We start from the raw sequence: 18,179 nt of genomic DNA on the forward strand, positions 1-18,179 counted from the left end.
CTTCTAACTATCTCATGTTAGATTTTGAGTCAAAATACCGGGACTTACTCCGGATGTCACCTCACAGTGAGGACGAAGTGAAAAAATCTCACGGTGATAAAAGACGCGTGAAAATAAAATGGGAATCACTTTCACCGTGCCTATTACGGTTGTCATCTCACCGTGAAGAGACATGCCTACTCTGTCTGTTATCTCGCATACTTTGAGTCGCTTTCAATAATTTGCTATATACCTAGGTAGCGCCTCATGCGATCTGCTATGATACCTACTATAGCAGATGCCGTTAACAAGATACGTTTGGATACTTTTTCCGTCAGACCAGGGTAATATCAGTAGACTGCAATAAATGCAGCCCTGAAAATAGATAGTTTATTTTTTATTGATTCTTGTTTTTTTTTGTGGATAAATTAAATACATAACAAATTTACTAATCTTGACACAATTCTACTTGACAGTTAAAACCCTTTTCCCCGGACAATTTGTCGAAACCATAACCAACCGGTGAAACCAGATAAACTGAACCAAGTAAAAATGTAAGATAAATGTTCATTTCGCAGTGTTATCCTCGTTTGTCCTCCAATGGGGCCGTTCGGCACGGTGGTAGACACCGCTGCATCCAAATAGTATGGTTCAGTATTGCAAATTTGAGCCATCTTCGGAACATCTCTGTACATAAAAATTGCTCCGCGCTGCTTTGGAGTGAACTGGGGACGGGTCTCTGGTAAGCGAACAACCGCTTCCAGCTCGACGACTCCTTTTATTTGTCCTGCTTGGCGAGTTGCTGGATTGAGCTGTTTTGCGGGAACCCACCCACGATTAATCAATATTTTATCACTAAAATAAAGAAAAACAAATCAAAATCATCAATATCATGAAGCAATTCGCTTACTCCCTGCCTTCCAGCTGAAACGGTGTAATAACCCAGTAACCGATTGATCCTTCTTTTTGAGTGAACAATCCGCCCGCTGTTTTTGAATCACCTCCCTGGATGAGTGCGCGAGGTCCTAAATGCAGTTCCTGATCGTGCAGGAACTCTCCACGTACGACAACCTTCTGGTATTCCATTTCGTCTAGTTCAGATAAACTAAAGGAAATTCCCTAATCAATTGATCTTTTACCAGTTGAGAAAAAGTTACTTATCCGGTAAAGGAACTGCGTCCTTGTGTATACGTGACTCCAAGTTTCGTATCAGTTGTTCCTTCCATTGCTTCCGATGGACCTGCCAACAGCCCAGACCAAAGGTTGTAGTAGGAATGGCCTGAAATTTCACAGAAACCGGGTACAGTCAATATCATGATATTAGATCTAGTTTATCAATCTTACCAGCAGCATCCATCCAAATGGTGAAATTTTCGGTGGCGTAGTATTAGTCGCTTTAACTGGAGGTGGGACACGATGGACCCTATTCTGATGAACCAGTTTGCGTGAAAATGGTTCTTTCAAGGGTCTTATCCCTAAAAGTAGTCTGCTTCTAATTAAAGACAACATACTGCAGTGGTAATTTCCGTTTTCCTTATATATGTAGCACCGGTGTTTATTTAATAACAAATTACAAAACTAACTCATTTTGAGCTTAATTCGCTCTGGGTACTTTGACACTGACGTTTCTGTGTTTTGATTATGTGTTGAGTTGTATGGTTTAAAATGTGCACATGGTGATACGTAGCGCGTAAGAAAAACCACGTAATTTCCAAAATCCACACAAAAACGTGTGAATTCCGAAATCCGCACAAAAAAAACGTAAATTTTGAAATCCGCGTTAAAATCGTTTTTAGTGTAATATCTGGACTTTTTCGAGTTTTTACTACATATGTAGGGTTACCATTTGGTCGGAGTTAAAAATCAGGACAACTTTTTTCCAGCTAAAATTTGATCTAATATATTTTTATTTTTTGAGGTATCATCATAACACGTAATTTAAGATTTGTAATTCAAAATACGCCAATAGAAGACTCATATTCAACGTATTTCTCGAACGATTCAATTTTGCAACCTTGATTTATTAGGCGTTAGTAACAACAATATCGCACGCTTAGCCTTGGGACTAATAGCGGTCTCGATCAACTAGATATTATCGTTGAGAGAATTCGTTATCGATATTGTTTTTGGCACATTTTGCATGTGTAGGATAAAAGTACAACGATACATACAGTTGAGAAAATTTCCAGCTCGAAAAGTTCCTTGACTCGATCGGGAATCGAACCCGATATCACAACCGTGTGGGAGAGCTAGCCGACCGACATCGCTAACCACAGAGCCACGGGGACCAGGCGTTAGTGGATACTCTAAAAATGCAACACTAGTAAACTGTTTAAAATAAATATACTTAACAATTGTCAAAAAACGTTTAACGGCTTCAACGACTAGACAATTTCTCTCGTCAAAATGCAACCAAAGAAAAAAATCGTTCGAAATAAGTTAGTTTCTTCCCGGAGTCAAGATGAAAGTACTGAACAGCTACTTTTTTGAATATCCGGCATCATTCAGTAAAATCAGGGCAAATGCTGAAATATGAAAAATAAATCAGGACGCTCTAAATGGGTCCTTAAATCAGGACATGTCCTGCTAAATCAGGACGGATGGTATCCCTATTAGGGTGGGGAATCGTTTTATGAAAAAAAAAAAAAAAACGAAACTTGATAGCAGAAAGCCAGAACCAAGTTTTTTTTGTTCTATTTGGGGCCCCAAACAATCCTGAATTTATTGCAAGTCGATTGGTTTTGTCTCCGCTTGGCGCATTGCATTTTAAATTTATATGGAGATTTGTATGGAAAAAACAACTTTTTTGCATTTTCCATTCTAATGGCTCAAACCATAGGTTTTCTGACTTCAAACGGTAGGTTTTTTGATGCCTAACAATTTGGCCGAAGACACTAAAGAGCTAGGGTATGCAAAAAATCACTAGAGCTGTTCAAAGTTGTGTATGTCGAAATTTATGTTGCAAATCATTTTTTCTGCCAACACTGCCAATGTACCGGCGTCAGTCAAATTTCCATCAGAAGTTACCTTTGAAACACGTTGTAGATTCTATTTCCGCCTAGAATATTGACCTAAATTTGTTTACTTGATTGAACTTCCAGTTGGTCTCGAGGTACGATGCTGGCCTAACAAGCCAGTCGTCGCAGGTTCGAGTCTCGGCTCGGGAGAGACTGCAAGTGTCAGTAGGATCGTAGCGCTAGCCCCGCAATTGTCCTGTACATCAAACAGTTGGCTGCGAAGAGTCTGTGTATAATAAAAAGAAGGTGGCCAAGTTCCGAATCGGAATGTAGCACCAAGGCTTTGCTTTGCTTTTGTTTACTTGATCCAGCTGAGAGTATAAACTCGTTACGACAGGTTACTTCTGATGGGAATCCTACTGACGCCGGCACATTGGTAATGTTGGCATAAAAGAAGATTTTCTGCATTCAAATCGACATACTCAACTTTGAACAGCTATAGCTCTTCTTAGGGACATCCTAGCTCTTCAGTGTCCCCTACAAAGTTGTTAGGCATCTAAAATAGTATACTTTAATATAATGTAGTGCATCATTAGAGCATTATTGAGCTCTTTAGAAAGGTAAATGCAAAAAAGTAGGTTTTCCCATATAAATTTTCATACAAATAAAATGCAATGCGCCAAGCGGAGACAAGACCAATCGACTTCAGGTAAATTTAGGGTTGTTTGGAATCCTAAAAGGAACCAAAAAAAACTTGGTTCTGGAAAATCGATAATTTTTCCCCACCGTAATCCCTATACATATGTATATTTTTTTCGAAAACGCAAACAAAACAAATAATCCATGGAAAACTTTAAAAACTGTGATTTAAAATATGAAAAACTTCTATAACTTAAGTTCGCCGTGCTCTAATATAGGGGGATTGGGACAAATAAAATTTTTAACAGTTTGTAGTACTTGAGTTAAACCGTTAAACTTTACGAAGAAGTATAACCATCGTGTCTAAACTTTTCCTTTTTTATTCTATACGTTTTTAAAGCTATAAAAAAAAAAAACTAAAACATGCTATAGCTTTGTAAGAAAAAATCCTGGAGACGTGTAATCTTTGGCAAGAACGTGTGTTTTGTATGCACTAAAACGTGTGTTTTGTATGCACTAAAACTTCCTTCCTTGTACATTTCAAACATTAATTTGTTTATCACTTTAACGAGGCTTCAACCATGTGCTAGAAAAATTTTCTAGCAGAGTCTATGTTTATATTGTTCATATAGAGTCAGGGGGAATCTATCTGTCGAACATCGTGTAACCAACATATTCGGAAACATGGCGTTTGTTCTGGTTTTTGTTCTTTTTGGTCATGAAATTGATCGATGTGAAATATTATAGAATTGGAACGTTTTTTTTTTTTTTTATCAAAACTCGTGAAACCGCGGAAACCTTTCATGAATGTGTTGTGCAGTGATTTTTCCACCCATAATTATTCATAGTTACAAACATCATGGACCAGAGTTGATCTGCGATAACGCACACATATATGAAATTTGACAGCAGTGAATCCTCTCTGTATAGAGTCGTGCAAAGAGAAAATCTATCGTTCCGGCAATACAGTTTTTGTGCCGTTTGTTGCCAATAACTATACAACTATCACCATGTACAAGCGAATTTCGTTTTTTGAAATTCCTCACAAGGCATTCAGTTTTAAAAGATTACACCGGTTATGCTTTTTAAATGTCAATGAACCAGTTTACAGGTTTATGCTGGATTACATATATGTAGTCGAAACTTCGGAAAAACTCATATTCTATATCACGCTCAATTACAACACTTTTCATCCATTCCTAACATTATAACTTTGTGTATTTACACTGCACAATTCGCGTTGACGGTGTTGCTGATATTTGTTAGGGTTTTGCATGCGAAAAAGAAGGAAGGAAATATTTTTGCTTTTGTCATCACGCACATTTTGACAATTGCATATGAGAGTTCACGTAGGTGCGAACAGCCTTCGAAATCTCTTTCAACGCGAATAACCCGAATTGGTACCCTTGTTTGACGTTAAATTGGTTACTTTGATTTCAATTTTGCGCGACTCTATATTATAAACATTAGACTCTGCACACTTAAAATTTTTTGCCGGGTCTCGGTAACTTATTGCCGAGAACGGCACCACTTGAAAAAATAATGACAGCTGCCACATTTTATCGTAGATCTCGGTTCAACCTAACTGAATTTTGGAGATTTCACATGCCATTTGGAAATCCAAGATGGCTTCTGGTTTCTGTAAAACAGCCAAAGGCGTCCAAATACTACCCAATATGGATACTTCCGAAATCGCAATGATGCACAGAAGTCAAATATCGGCCTCAGACATCATTTTGAATTTTAAGATGGTGACTTCCGGTTTATAAAAAAAACAGCCCAAAATGATGGATTTCCACCTCATTTGGGTATTATCGGAACCCGAACGAAATACAACAGTGGAAAATCGATCACATACACTATTTTGAATTCTAGGCCGGCATTTACCTTCCGGTTCCTGCAAAACAGCCAAAAATGATCGAACACCACCCAATATGCGTATTTTTGTAAACGGGGTGATGCATAGAAGCCAAGAATTGACCCTGGATACCATTTTGATTTCTTAAGTGGCGACTTCCGGTTTCTGGAAAACAGCACAAAATGACTGAATGCCACCCAATATGAGTATTTACGGAATCAGATTGCTGCTCGGAGGCCAGAAATTGACTCCACATGCCATTTTGAAATTCAAGACAACGACTTTCTATTTCTGGAAAACAGCTGAAAATACCCGAATACCCAAATAAGTATTTTCAGAATCAAGGTGATGTGCGGAACCCAAAAGGCGAAGATGTTCTTATTCCGATAAAACCAACCATTTCAAAAGATTTGTTCTTTGAGTTTGAACGTATCCAATATCCGATTCGTCATGCAATTGCAGACTATAAATAAATCTGAAGATCAATCTTTTGATGTATGTGGAGTCAATTAAAACTGTTCAAAATTATTTGAAGAAAAGAATAGTAGACGTAACGAAGTTTGCCGGGTCAGCTAGTCGGCCTATAAGAGTTGTTGGCCTATAAGGATGGCAATCATTTTCTCTTGCCCTCAAACCTGCGTTACAATATTTTGCTCCCGGAACTAATTAAATAAGTTCAATAAGCGCCTCTTGTTAATACCGAATAGATTTTTTAACATGTTGAATTAGAATTTATCTAGCCTAGGCAAGTTATAAATTCGGAACAGGAGGACAACTGAGAATTCTGCCATCGAAAAAGATCCAATTGATCATGGTTCAGAGATGCATCTTGAACAAGGTTTTGCTCAGGAGCAGAATCCGGACATTTTTTCCTGGCAAAATAAAAAATCCTTCGATTTGAAGACTCTTCGCTTTCCTTAACTATATTACGATTTCGTAAACTTGCGGTAGCAAGCTCTGAATAACGTATGTAGTCGCCCAGTATGTTTTTCTTCTGAAATGTGTTGAACCCGTCGGATCTTTTCGTGTAGACACCAGAGCACTCTTTGTCCCACCACGAAGTGAGAAGCCGTTCTTTGATCATTACACCGGGATATTTCTTCGTTTGGGCTTATAACGCGTCGAGAATCAAGCTCGAGAGGAGGTCGTAAACTTCAAGTGGTGAAAGATTTTAAACCTACTCAACAGCTTCTGAGATCATTTACTCGTATAACTTCCAATCGATATTCCGTGTGAGGTCGCGTGTGATGGCATGTGAACACGTGTCATTTATTTATTTATGACATGACCGTAAAATGGGAATCGACCGTATTATTGATATCGGGATATTCCGGCTCAGCGGTCATTTAATTTTGGAACAAATTATTTGATTTTGTCCAACGTTTCAACACCGGTTGGTGTCTTTCTCAGGGAAACTATATTGTTTTTATTTTAGAAAGGTTTTACATTTTGGGAACATTGTCTACTCACAAATTCTTATTTTATATCTTGTCCTGTGGCTATTTAAAGCATATTCGTGTGATTGGTGTAGTTTGGTAGTGTTAACATTGATGGTTTTGGCTAAATTTGAAAAAAGAAATGTGGAGCTTAGTATGTTGGTAGTGGTTTTAGTTTTGTATCTCTCAATGTTTTGTTGCTATGGTATTCAAAAATCTGTGGTTGTTCTAACAACGGTTGCGTTCACTATGGTGGCTTTTGCTATTGAGGATTGGTATCTTGGCTATTGATATTTCGGCTATTGCTATTAGAGTTATTTTTAGAGGGAAACGCGGTGGGTCGTCAGAGTCCGTTTAGTCTAAAAACAGTGTCCGTTAAGTCTAAAGGGGTTCGATGTTATGATAGTAGTCTTCTTAAGCATTCCCTGTATAAGAACGCTCTTTAAGAGATAGCTTGATGGTATATCTGTGATGCATGTGTTAATCAATACTCAGCCTGACTCTCCCCTTATTGCAGTAGTAAGCAGCTCTGGAGGCAGTTCATGACGCGAGGTACATACAATGACACGAATTCGGTGAATCGAGACGTGGTGACTAGGCAATGCAGATCCGGCCAACGTAGCACGAAATGCGTCTGATTCTATATCCAGTATCAGGAAAGTATTCATAGCGTATATCCAATATCTTTGATAGTTTGTTTGGAATAGGATCTCTTTCAATTTTTTCTAAAGAAAATACACTATGCTTTTTATTTTGATACAGAGGCTATTTCGGTTGCTTTAGTTATTAAAAATTCTGTACAATGTGTACGAATGAATTATTAACTATTGATATAGAGCAGTGGTGATCATTTCATAATACCTAAAATCGTAAAATACGATGAGAATGGAAGAAAAAAAAGTACGTTCTGCTTAAATAAAATGAGGAAACACACATCTTTCATTTAGCTTCTAATTATATTGCATCTATTTTCTGCTATATTTGTGCTCAGAAATATGGTTTATGAACTAGAATAAAATACCTAGAAAGAAAGCTTTAAAGCTGCATATAGCTAAAAAGGAGTGGATATGACTGAAAAAGTTTGAGTTTTCTCAACAAATACTAATCAAACTATCTCTGGGGCAAGTTTAATACGATAAGATTTCGTTTCTTCGATTCCAGCATTATAAACAAGAAAAAGTTTTGTTCAAAGGCTGTTATTTAATACTTTGTTCGGCATTTAACTAGATTTTTTCGAGTTTATTAGAGTAACCGGTTAGACTTGCTTTCGTGCAGTTGAGTTTGTTTCGAAAAAGCTATACATGAGCAAACTATCAGTACGTTCTGATATCTAAAACCGACGGTTTCTACAACTGCGGAATGCTCCCCCATGAGCGGGTTAGAATATTTCGGTTTAACTTTTTACCGATAGTCTGTACAAGAAATCCAATCTGTTGGAGTTTTTCATGTTGAAGTATTTTCCGTCCATCGAAAATGTACGCTGGTTTCATCATCGACTGGTAAATGCGCTCGTAGTTGAGGCTCTGAAAGTGAACGGATTTCTGCGTGTGAGAAGTAATAGAAGTGAGGTTAAAAAGATTGCGTATTGTTTAGATATGAACGCTGAGAGGTGTAATATCCAGCACCCGCTTCAGTAGCCTATAACCTTGCCCTTATCCAAGTATCTTGCGGTGCAAGAACATGGTTAACACGTGATTTTTTTAAATCCAATATACTGTTTTTTGGTACGGTCTGTTGCGTTTAGTAATAAACATTATTGCACTTTAAAGTGTAGTTTCCAAGATTTAACATACTTTTCTAGACAATAATATGTCGCCCATCACCGACAGCAAAATAATTATTGGACCTGTATGGTAGTAACAAAGCTAGGCGCCACTTTCACTTAACATTCCATGCTAGTTGCGTCGCTGTCAAGTAATTGTCGTTTGAATTCATCAACTTCGAATCAGTTACGTTGTCATATGAAATCAAAGCTAATAAGTAGCTCTTAGATAAGTAGCAATTTTGTTACACCCACAAACTTCCCACAAAAATGATCCCAGTGCCATGGAAAAACTTATTAAAGTTTCCCAGCTTGCCCCTAAAGCTTGTTCTGAAAAATACGGATTAGTGATACTTACAATGAATTCATCCCATTCGGTACAAATCACGATCGCATGAGTACCGTGCACTGCATCGTATGGATCAGAAAAAATTTTCACCGCTTTTTTCACTTGTTCTGGACTTTCGGCAACTTTGGGATGGGTTAAATCTGCGATTATCTGCTCCGGTTCAACCTTCGGGTCGTATATATTTAATTGAGCACCCTCATCAAGCAGCGTTCTACACACGGTGATGGCAGGGGTTTCTCGTGTATCCCCAGTGTTTTTCTTGAAGGCAAACCCTAATATAGATATCCGCTTGTCGGTGACAGTATTGAAAAGACATTCAATGATTTTTTGAGAGAATCGTACTTTTTGATATTCATTCATATCGATAACTTGCTGCCAATACGCAGCAACTTCTGGAAGATTAAGCCCTTCGCATATGTACACCAAGTTCAGAATATCTTTTTGAAAGCAACTGCCTCCAAACCCAACTGAAGCTTGCAGGAATTTTGGACCTATTCTTGAATCAAGCCCAACGGCTCGCGCCACTTCGGAGACATCAGCGCCTGTGGCTTCACATACGGCGGAAAGCGAATTGATGGAAGATATTCTTTGTGCAAGAAATGCATTCGCCGCTAACTTGGACAACTCGGAACTCCAGGTATTGGTGGTTAGAATGTTTTTCTTCGGTATCCAATGTTCGTAGACCCAGCATAGTTTATCGATAGCGGCCTTTCCTTCAGGCGTTTCCTCCCCGCCGATCAATACTCGATCAGGCATAAGTAGATCCTCAACGGCAGTGCCTTCAGCCAAAAACTCGGGATTCGACAAAATGTCATATTTTACACCTGAAATAAGAATTTCATTATCTACAGAACAAGAATACCGTTTTTGTTTGCTCATAACTAACCTGGTTTATGATTGGCTTTTAATATATGCATAATACTTTCGGCCGCGCGAACTGGTACGGTACTCTTTTCGACAACAATTTTACTGTTTTGCGACATTTCAGCAATCATCCGAGCACAGCCTTCCACGTACTTAAGGTCAGCCGCACGTCCTCGGCCATTACCGTAGGTTTTCGTAGGTGTGTTTACCGATATAAAAATCAGCTCCGCTTCTTGGATTGCCGTCTCGATGTTCGTCGAGAAAAACAGGTTTCGATTCCGACACTGTCTGACAACCTCATCCAAACCAGGCTTAAAATGATAAAAAAACGTTTCATTAATATTTCTAATTTTAAATTGGGTTTAAAATAACAGTTAATAGTAGCATCACTCAAAGTAAAGTAAGTAATTCTTTGCATCAAATCAATCATACAAAATTACAAATTTGAAAACATTGAATGATATCAAATATTGATAACAGAAATTCAATGGAAACGTTTTCGATTTCCAATGTTGCATTATTACAATTTTCGTTCGCTAACTGGGCTGGGGACGAATGCCGCTCGCTAGCTGATCTGACATTTCAACTGCAACCAAAAACAGAGTAAAAATTCAAGGCAATGGCGGCGTATACATGCGTTCATAAAGTATATCTTTAACATTTTGAGTTATAGTTTTGAAAGGGTAATAAGCCTGACCTGTATGTAACAAGCAAAAAATTAAATGAATATATAAATAAAAAGGACACTCAGGCATAAGGTTTTAACTGAAGGAGAAATAATCGATTCAGTATTGGGCAAAAACGTTCCATCAGCTGGAGATATAGCGGATCATTCAACCAACAACAAACAAACACATTATCAAGTGTCATTAAGTCATAGCGTGAAATCTGTTAGTTTTCTAATGCGTTTAAATATAAACACTTGAAAATGAATGGCAAAAGTGAATTTTGTGACGTTCGCACATGTTTTAATAAAAAATGTTATCATTTTTTATCTTTTTTTTGAAAAACGTCCTCAAATTAGTTCATTTTTTTCATATTCCCCTAATTCGTTATGACAGTAACATATAAAACACTAGCTTCAGCATTCCAGCTTATACTAAAGTACGATACTGTTCTAACAAGCCAGTCGTCGTTTATAAAAAGGCCCACCTTGGGAGAAGGCTATTGGTTTCAATAGGATCGTACCGTAAGCCCCGCTATTATCCTGTACACTAGTTGTTGGTTGCAAAGTATGTGTCCAAAAACTAATAAAAAAGGTCAAATTTCAATAGCAGAATGTGACTTGAATGAAATGCCAAGTTGCAATCGCCTAGTTGTAAAGCACTTAGCTAGCGAATAGTTACTGTAGCTTGCGAACAATAAGTCTTTTAAAAAATCTCCTATTTGAGTCATGTAGAACTAACACTTGACTGTGAAGTCTACACCAAATCAACACAACACCAAACTTCGCATCGCTATGGTAGCTCTTGGCATAAGTTTTGCTTCTTTGATGAAAAAGGTAAACATACACAAAATGCAAAATGAACTGTGCAACTTTTTTTAAAGCTTTCAGATATTTGAGTGTTCTATTTGCGTATAGCAAAGCAAAATCAAAGCCTTGGTGCTACATTCCGGTGCGGAACGTGACCTTCTGTTTACTATACACAGACTTCGCAACCAACTGGTTAATGTACAGGACAATTGCGGGGATAGTGCGACAATCCTACTGACACTAACAGTATCTCCTGAGCTGAGACTCGAACCTACGACGACTGGCTTGTTAGGCCAGCATCGTACCTCGTGACCAACTGGAAGGTTATTTGCGTATATTGAGCTTAAATCTGTCACAATTCCAAAAGTTAGAAATTATAACACCGAAAATTGATTTAGTTCTATACTGCCATTCCAGTTTCGTTTATTTTAACGGACAGCAGTCTAAGTAGTGATAAAAAATTTTGTTAGCAAACTGCAAATTACCGTAAAACGATTGAAGTTTTGTGATTACACAATAAAAACCTTTCCTAATCCTCCTATCAGTAAATCCAGTTTTTTTTCCATACATTCTGTTGGTAACTTTTGAATTACATTCACGAGTCCAAACTACAATGTTTTTTTTTGTATTTATCGTCCATTTGTATCTTTGCATAATTTTGCTCTAACCAGGAAACCCTAAAATATTATTACAGATTATTCAACAAAATTTTCTATAAGAACGATGTATAAGAAATTTGTTTGCTTTGTTGCACTTCGGAAAGTGAAAACGTAGCGTGACGTTACAACGGGGGAGAAATTGAGGTGTCGGACTTCTTGAAGTTAAAAACTCTTTTTTTTTGAATTTTTGAAACGATTTCTTCTTTTTATTTATTTGATCTATTCACCAACAGGCTAGCAGGTGCCACAATGGTGTAACTTAAAGCTAACAATAAAAAAAATATCTTTAGAGAGTCAATACTTATAACGAAACGCGAATACAACAATATTACATTTGAACTAGTCAAAAATAAGCGATATCGCCGACGGAGAATCATTCGATATAAATAAAATCAAACCGAGCGGATACTCTGTTGAATAATATTTGGGAACCAACTTCTGCGCCATAAATGCTGTGGTTAGTCCGTTGGGCAGGCTATCGTAGCATCGAATTGTTTCGCAGGTTGCACATTAAAATTCACTTGTCCTTAGAGAGTAGGGTAGTCTATGCGGCCTTGCCAAAGGGCTGTGATAAACAATGTCCTGGCCGTGTCTCTACGGACAGACAGAGGCTCCAAACGTATTAATAAGCAGGCGACTTTCATAGCTTGGTAGACGAAAGAGATCCGTCCATGGCATTTTACGAAGAGCACACCTCAAAAAGCGCTGTTGAACTGATTCTATTCTTTCCACGCCATTTCTGTAATAAGGGGTCCAGACAACCGAGGAATACTCTAATATAGAGCGAGATAATGCGCAATATAACGATTTGAGAAATCGACCAATCGGCGAAAATATCTACTGACGTCAACGGAAGTTTGTAAACTTGAAGATAGAGTTTGAGGTCATCTGCGTAAGACAACCGTGATCCCTTAATAACTAGGTTCACACCTTTAAAATAGAGCAGGAAAATAAACGCTTCTAAGTACGTTCCCTCCGGTATTTTAGACGTAGTGTCAAAATAAGAATATTGGAAATCCCTATAGCAACGGTTAGACGGCGAGCGGTAAGGTACGATTGAAACCATAATAAAAGATTCCCGTTGATTCCAAGATTGGCAAGTTTTGCGACGGCTATGCGATGGTTCAGTTTATCGAAAGTATGTGTCAGGTCAGTGTAAATGACATCCGTCTTGTCACGTTTCACCATACTGTCACTGATGTACGAAGTGAGATAAAGCAAATTAGTTGCGATGGTGCGACCGGCAGTAAATCCATATTGGTCAGTGCTAATAAAAGCTTTACAGTGAGCGAGCAAAGGCTTCATGATGATGAGCTCGAACAGGGTGGCCACTCAATATCAATTTTCGATTTCCCGGTTTTCCCGATGATATTTAATAAAATTTCCCGGTGTTTTCTTTTTAAAACATATGAGAAAAAAAAAACAATTTTCACATGCTTATTTATGCCTTGCAAAAATAGTGTTACAAAACTATGAAAAACATTTCTCATTCATCGTTTTTATCTGTTTGTCGACGTTAGCAAGTACCTTCATAGTGATCTACTGCACAATTTCCGCCCTGTTTATCTCCAAATCGTTGACAATCGAGCTTGCAGTGCTACTCTCAAGCTACTCTCGAGCAATGAAATGCATCGGATAAATTTAAGAGTTGGGGCAATGGGGTTTTGTCTTTTCGAAAAATGTCCTTAGACAAATTTTCAAGCGGACTTTGGGAAGAAGAGCTTCAGAGTGACCAATAAAAAATGCACATAACACTGTCAAGATGCATTTTGCAAAATGCATGAAACGTTGAGATCTGTTCTTTCAAAACAATTTTTTTTTTGAAAAACTTCGGTCCTGGGACTTACAAAATTTTAGAGCTGGAACCAATAGAATGTATGTATAAGAAATTTTATCATGGTCCGTAAAATTCAACCGACACTCTGAATAAACAATTTGAAAACAATATTATTGGCTACAGTTTGTTTTTGATATAGAAAAAATCCGAGAAATCTTTAACAAATAGCTCCTCAAGGTAACGTCTTTCCCCAACAAATTCCAGTAGTCAAAAGGTCGAACACAGAAAAAAAAAACTAATTTTTTCTGAGAAACACTTAATGTGGAAAATGTTTAAAAAACAGTCTTGATTATTTATATTATTAACGAAATTTCAGCAGATATTGACCTAGTTTCCGCAACATGACAGACGAACACAGTTTGTTAAAAATATTTATATACATTCTCTTTAAAGTATGTCACTTGCAAATGCATTTAAAATGATCCGCAATATAAATGTGCTGCTTGTGATTAAAATCATATCAAAAACCGAGAAGTACAAAGACTCGAAGTTTCCGGTCCTATCTGATTTTTGACCGGATTCTACTTAAGGCGATGTCGTACACTATTCACAAGAAGTTTCAATACGCGACTCTGATTGCTTTTTGACTTCTTTAAAAATCTGACAATATATGTTACGGAACAGTAAATTTATCCACCTGACCAAGCCTGAACCTATTTAACGCAGATCTTGCTGCGAAGCCGCTGTCGACTTTGGCTGAAACCAACAACCAGCTTTCCCCTAACCGGCAGAATCATGCCAGTTAGGTCATCGTGCAAAAAACAGGTTTTAATGTTGACATTTCCTCAGAAACTGTTGAACAAATAAAACGGCGGACATGAAGGAAGATAATTTTCCCGGCGTGAAGCCTAATTTCCCGGTTTTCCCGTAATTTTTTCCCGGTGATTTGAAATTCCCGGCTTTTTTCCGTTTTTCCCGGTAGAGTGGCCACCCTGCTCGAACAGTTTGGTAACAGCACAAAGAGATTCTCGTATAATGACGTTTCAGCAACCCGGTGCCATCACTGATGGTTACGTACAAAACAGGTGAAGCCAGCATTAGCTGGTTCACTGAATCACTGGATTTTACAATGTACGTTGATAAGTAAATTTTTTCAAGGTGACTCTCTCATCAGATTTCAACTGCCGACGTTCTCTCGTTTGCCACCGCTGTCGGGGCACAGGATACTAATTCTTCTTCGGGACGTATCGGTCGATGGCATAGGCCAATGCATTGGAGAGAGTTTGAGAGGTGTCTTCGGCATTGACGGAGTCTAAAATGGAGCTCCAGTCGAGCTCAGAGAAAAACTCAGCGATACTCTGGTGGTCGGCATCGCGGAAGTCGTAAGATACGGTAGCGGATGCAGTGTCAAGATCGCGTTTTAATTAGACGTTTATGGTAGCTAATAAAGGTTGGTTGAAGGAGACTATTTTCACCAATGGAACGGGATCACAAATATGGGGCCGTGTCCTGGGCGCTCACAAAGCAGAGGTCCAAAATGCGATTGTTCTGGTGGGTAATCTGGTTAATTTGAGTGAATGTGAACTAGATTTGCGACTATGGTCGCAAGTCTCCGTAAAAACTATGATATCATAGCGAAGATCCGAAACATTAACGCGGAAATCATTTTTTGTTGGAAGTGAACTTCTGTGGAGATTCCAAAGTGTGGGGGCCATGGCCCTCCTGGCCCCTCCCTAGATCCGACTATGGCGTTACTGGAGACGAAACCTGGGATCGCAATTGCGGTGTCGTTGATTTTTTGCTTTTCAGCAGTTTTCAGTGCTTTATAATCTTCGAATTCGCGAAAGAGAGTACCCTCCGGCCAGGTTTCTGGATCTAATGCCTTGGCCTTTAGGGATGGATCAACTCCAATTTTAAAGAACACGAACGCAAGAGTGCTAATATCCCTGTCCTTCGGAACAAACTTGACAACGACGGGGTCGTTGTCGGTCTCGAGATAGGCGAGATTCCGAAGAGAAATCAGGCCGAATCCTAGATATATACAGCCAGAACTTCTCTTTGATGTTGTTGGTAACGGGTTCTACGACGAAGTTATCCAGAGTCCGCTTACTACCGACAGTGCAGTTGTCCGAAGATCGCGGGGCCTCATCTGATTCTCTTCCAATTACAATAGCGTTGAGACTAGCGATAACTGACTAAATCTATTTTTGAAAATTTTTCGTGACATTACAACGCTCATTTTAAAACAATAATCTCAGTTGTATTACGAGTGTAAAATAAACTTAGTAAGACGCATCAAATATATTATTAGACTATACAAAAAATCGTGACGTTACAACGCTTAACCTGCTTGCAATATGAGCTGTATTATAATCAATGGATTTTTTTTTTGAGTATGAAGAGAAAGAATTAAGAGAAATATTAGTTTAATCAAAAGTAAGTGGCTTCCATGAAGCATGTTTTTGGTGACGTTACAACGCCAAAATAAACCTGTTTTCATTAGCTTCAAATCAACATATTCAAAACTTTACATTAAAATCACTCAGGCATTGAATAAAGCATACAATCCAAGATAGTATAACCGTGGAAAATCATCAATTCTGGTCATCTGGAATACTTTGAAAAAAAAAACGTAATAAAAAGTGATAAGTTTATGTTGTTTTTGTTTGAATCTGGTATTACCAGATGTAATAGTTTTTTAAACACTAGAAATTTGACTGTTACGTTTTTGGAAGGGTCAAATGCTACATAATCTAGGAAAAATATTCACCTTACTAGGATATGAATTTCAAATCTGGTTTGTTGGTGAGAGAGAGAGATGGAACGAGAGAAAGAGAGTCAGATAGATAGAAACATAGATAGATAGAACAAGAAAATCGTACACGTTCTTTATTATACCTGATCGCAATACCCGTCAATTTGCTGTTATCTTTTTCGTTCGTTTGGTTCATAACATTATCACCACTCATCTCCCCCTCTGAATATTTCTAGCTGTTACTATATTCGTCCAGCAGAAAAGAAAATGTATTTTTGTTACCTACTTGTTCAAGCTCGTGACTTGTTTATTATTGTATCAGCATTTGATTTATGAATCACTGTGACTGAGGAAATATATAATCTGAAGTCTCTTTTGATGCGGGAGGTACATGATGCGTAAAAAAAACATGTAAATTCAGGAATCCGCGTAAAAAAACCATACATTTAAGAATTTGCATAGGTTCTGAAATGCGTATGAAACAAAACGCTAATGTTCAAATGTTTTCTTACGTTTTCTCATGGAAGCAAAGGTACTTTGGGTTTTTTTTCTGGCAAATTTAAAAACATTTTTCTTAACTTTGTTTTAATTCTTTAAGGCAGTTCCAGCTCAGCTCAATTTGAAATTAGTTATGTCTTTCAGCCTCATCCATTTATAGATCCACTCTTGGCTGAATTTGGAATTGATTCCTGGTTTACCCTTTTCTTTTAATTAGAAGTGTTCTTCAACCATTAGTCTTCTGCTCTCGCTAAACATACTTTATTATCTGAAACAAATTAAAAATCATTTTCTGTATTTTTGTTATTTTTTCTGGATTTTGGGAGCACTATTAGTTAGTTCGTAATACCTAGTTTGCTTTTCCCGTTTTTTCAGAGTAATTTTTAAAATAGTTTTAGACGATTTTCCCTCTTCTCCAGTTTCTTCTTTACCTAAGAAGCATTTTCAGCCCTTTTTGGCCAATTTTTTACCAAATTTTATTTTAAACTGAATAGCGGCAAGGTTTCAGAGTCCGTTTTGTCAAGCGAATGGTCGTGGGTTCGAATGATAGTAGTATCAGGCCATTCGATGTCAAAAAGGACTTGTTACGAGTTTATTCTCCGGCTCCTCCACAACTTTCTTTGCGATGAATTCTCTATAATACCTTGATGTGACTTCCTATAATAAAACTGATCAAAAGAACACCCAACGAAACTTCTACTATAAATTATAAGAAGTAAGCGTGTAAATAGAAGGGTGAAATCATGTTACACACAAGCACGGATTAACAATAAGCATGTCTCTTCTAATATATGCTAATAATAGAAGTGCTACAGAATACAGCAAACATCCGAGCTTATCTCACAATAGATCAACGATTCTGGTCGCAATAAGGGAAACCATACAGAACTAAAACTTAAACTTTTCCGTCTAATTAAAGCGTCTTAAACAATAATTTCCATTGTTGATTTTTTCTGGTTTTGAAGGCGTTAATTATTGTTGTGGTCTGTCCATTGTTCTATGCGTTTTTGGCATTATGGCTGAATATTTTATTTTTTAACTGTTCTGGCTTCCAAAAGTTCCACAAGGATATATGCTCGAGAGTATTTTGTTTTAATGCGTTTTAGGCTTAAAAAGTGTTAGGAGCTATATTTTTTTTTTTTACCTATGCGTGTATGAAAATTTGAAAATGA

General features: G+C 37.7%; 2 protein-coding genes across 2 annotated transcripts in view; both read right to left on the minus strand.

Moving 5' to 3' along the window:
• Positions 1-361: 361 nt before the first annotated feature.
• Positions 362-1,606, minus strand: LOC129721345 (SURF1-like protein). The gene is made up of 4 exons (XM_055673800.1): positions 1,324-1,606; positions 1,137-1,258; positions 890-1,084; positions 362-834 (listed from the first exon to the last, which is right to left on the minus strand). The coding sequence occupies exons 1-4, from the start codon at positions 1,486-1,488 to the stop codon at positions 456-458; spliced, it is 861 nt and encodes a 286-aa protein (XP_055529775.1). The 5' UTR covers positions 1,489-1,606; the 3' UTR covers positions 362-455.
• A 6,068-nt stretch (positions 1,607-7,674) lies between these two features.
• The window catches only part of LOC129724250 (UDP-glucose 6-dehydrogenase), a 36,970-nt gene continuing 26,465 nt past the window's right edge, over positions 7,675-18,179 (minus strand). The window contains exons 3-5 of the mRNA XM_055678976.1: positions 9,867-10,155; positions 8,990-9,804; positions 7,675-8,392 (exon numbers count right to left, since the gene is read on the minus strand). Of these exons, the coding sequence (XP_055534951.1) occupies positions 8,216-8,392; positions 8,990-9,804; positions 9,867-10,155 (1,281 nt within the window). The 3' untranslated portion in view covers positions 7,675-8,215. The remainder of the gene's footprint in view (positions 8,393-8,989; positions 9,805-9,866; positions 10,156-18,179) is intronic.

This window comes from Wyeomyia smithii, chromosome 2 (genome assembly GCF_029784165.1).
Source record: "Wyeomyia smithii strain HCP4-BCI-WySm-NY-G18 chromosome 2, ASM2978416v1, whole genome shotgun sequence".
Taxonomy (NCBI): domain Eukaryota; kingdom Metazoa; phylum Arthropoda; class Insecta; order Diptera; family Culicidae; genus Wyeomyia; species Wyeomyia smithii.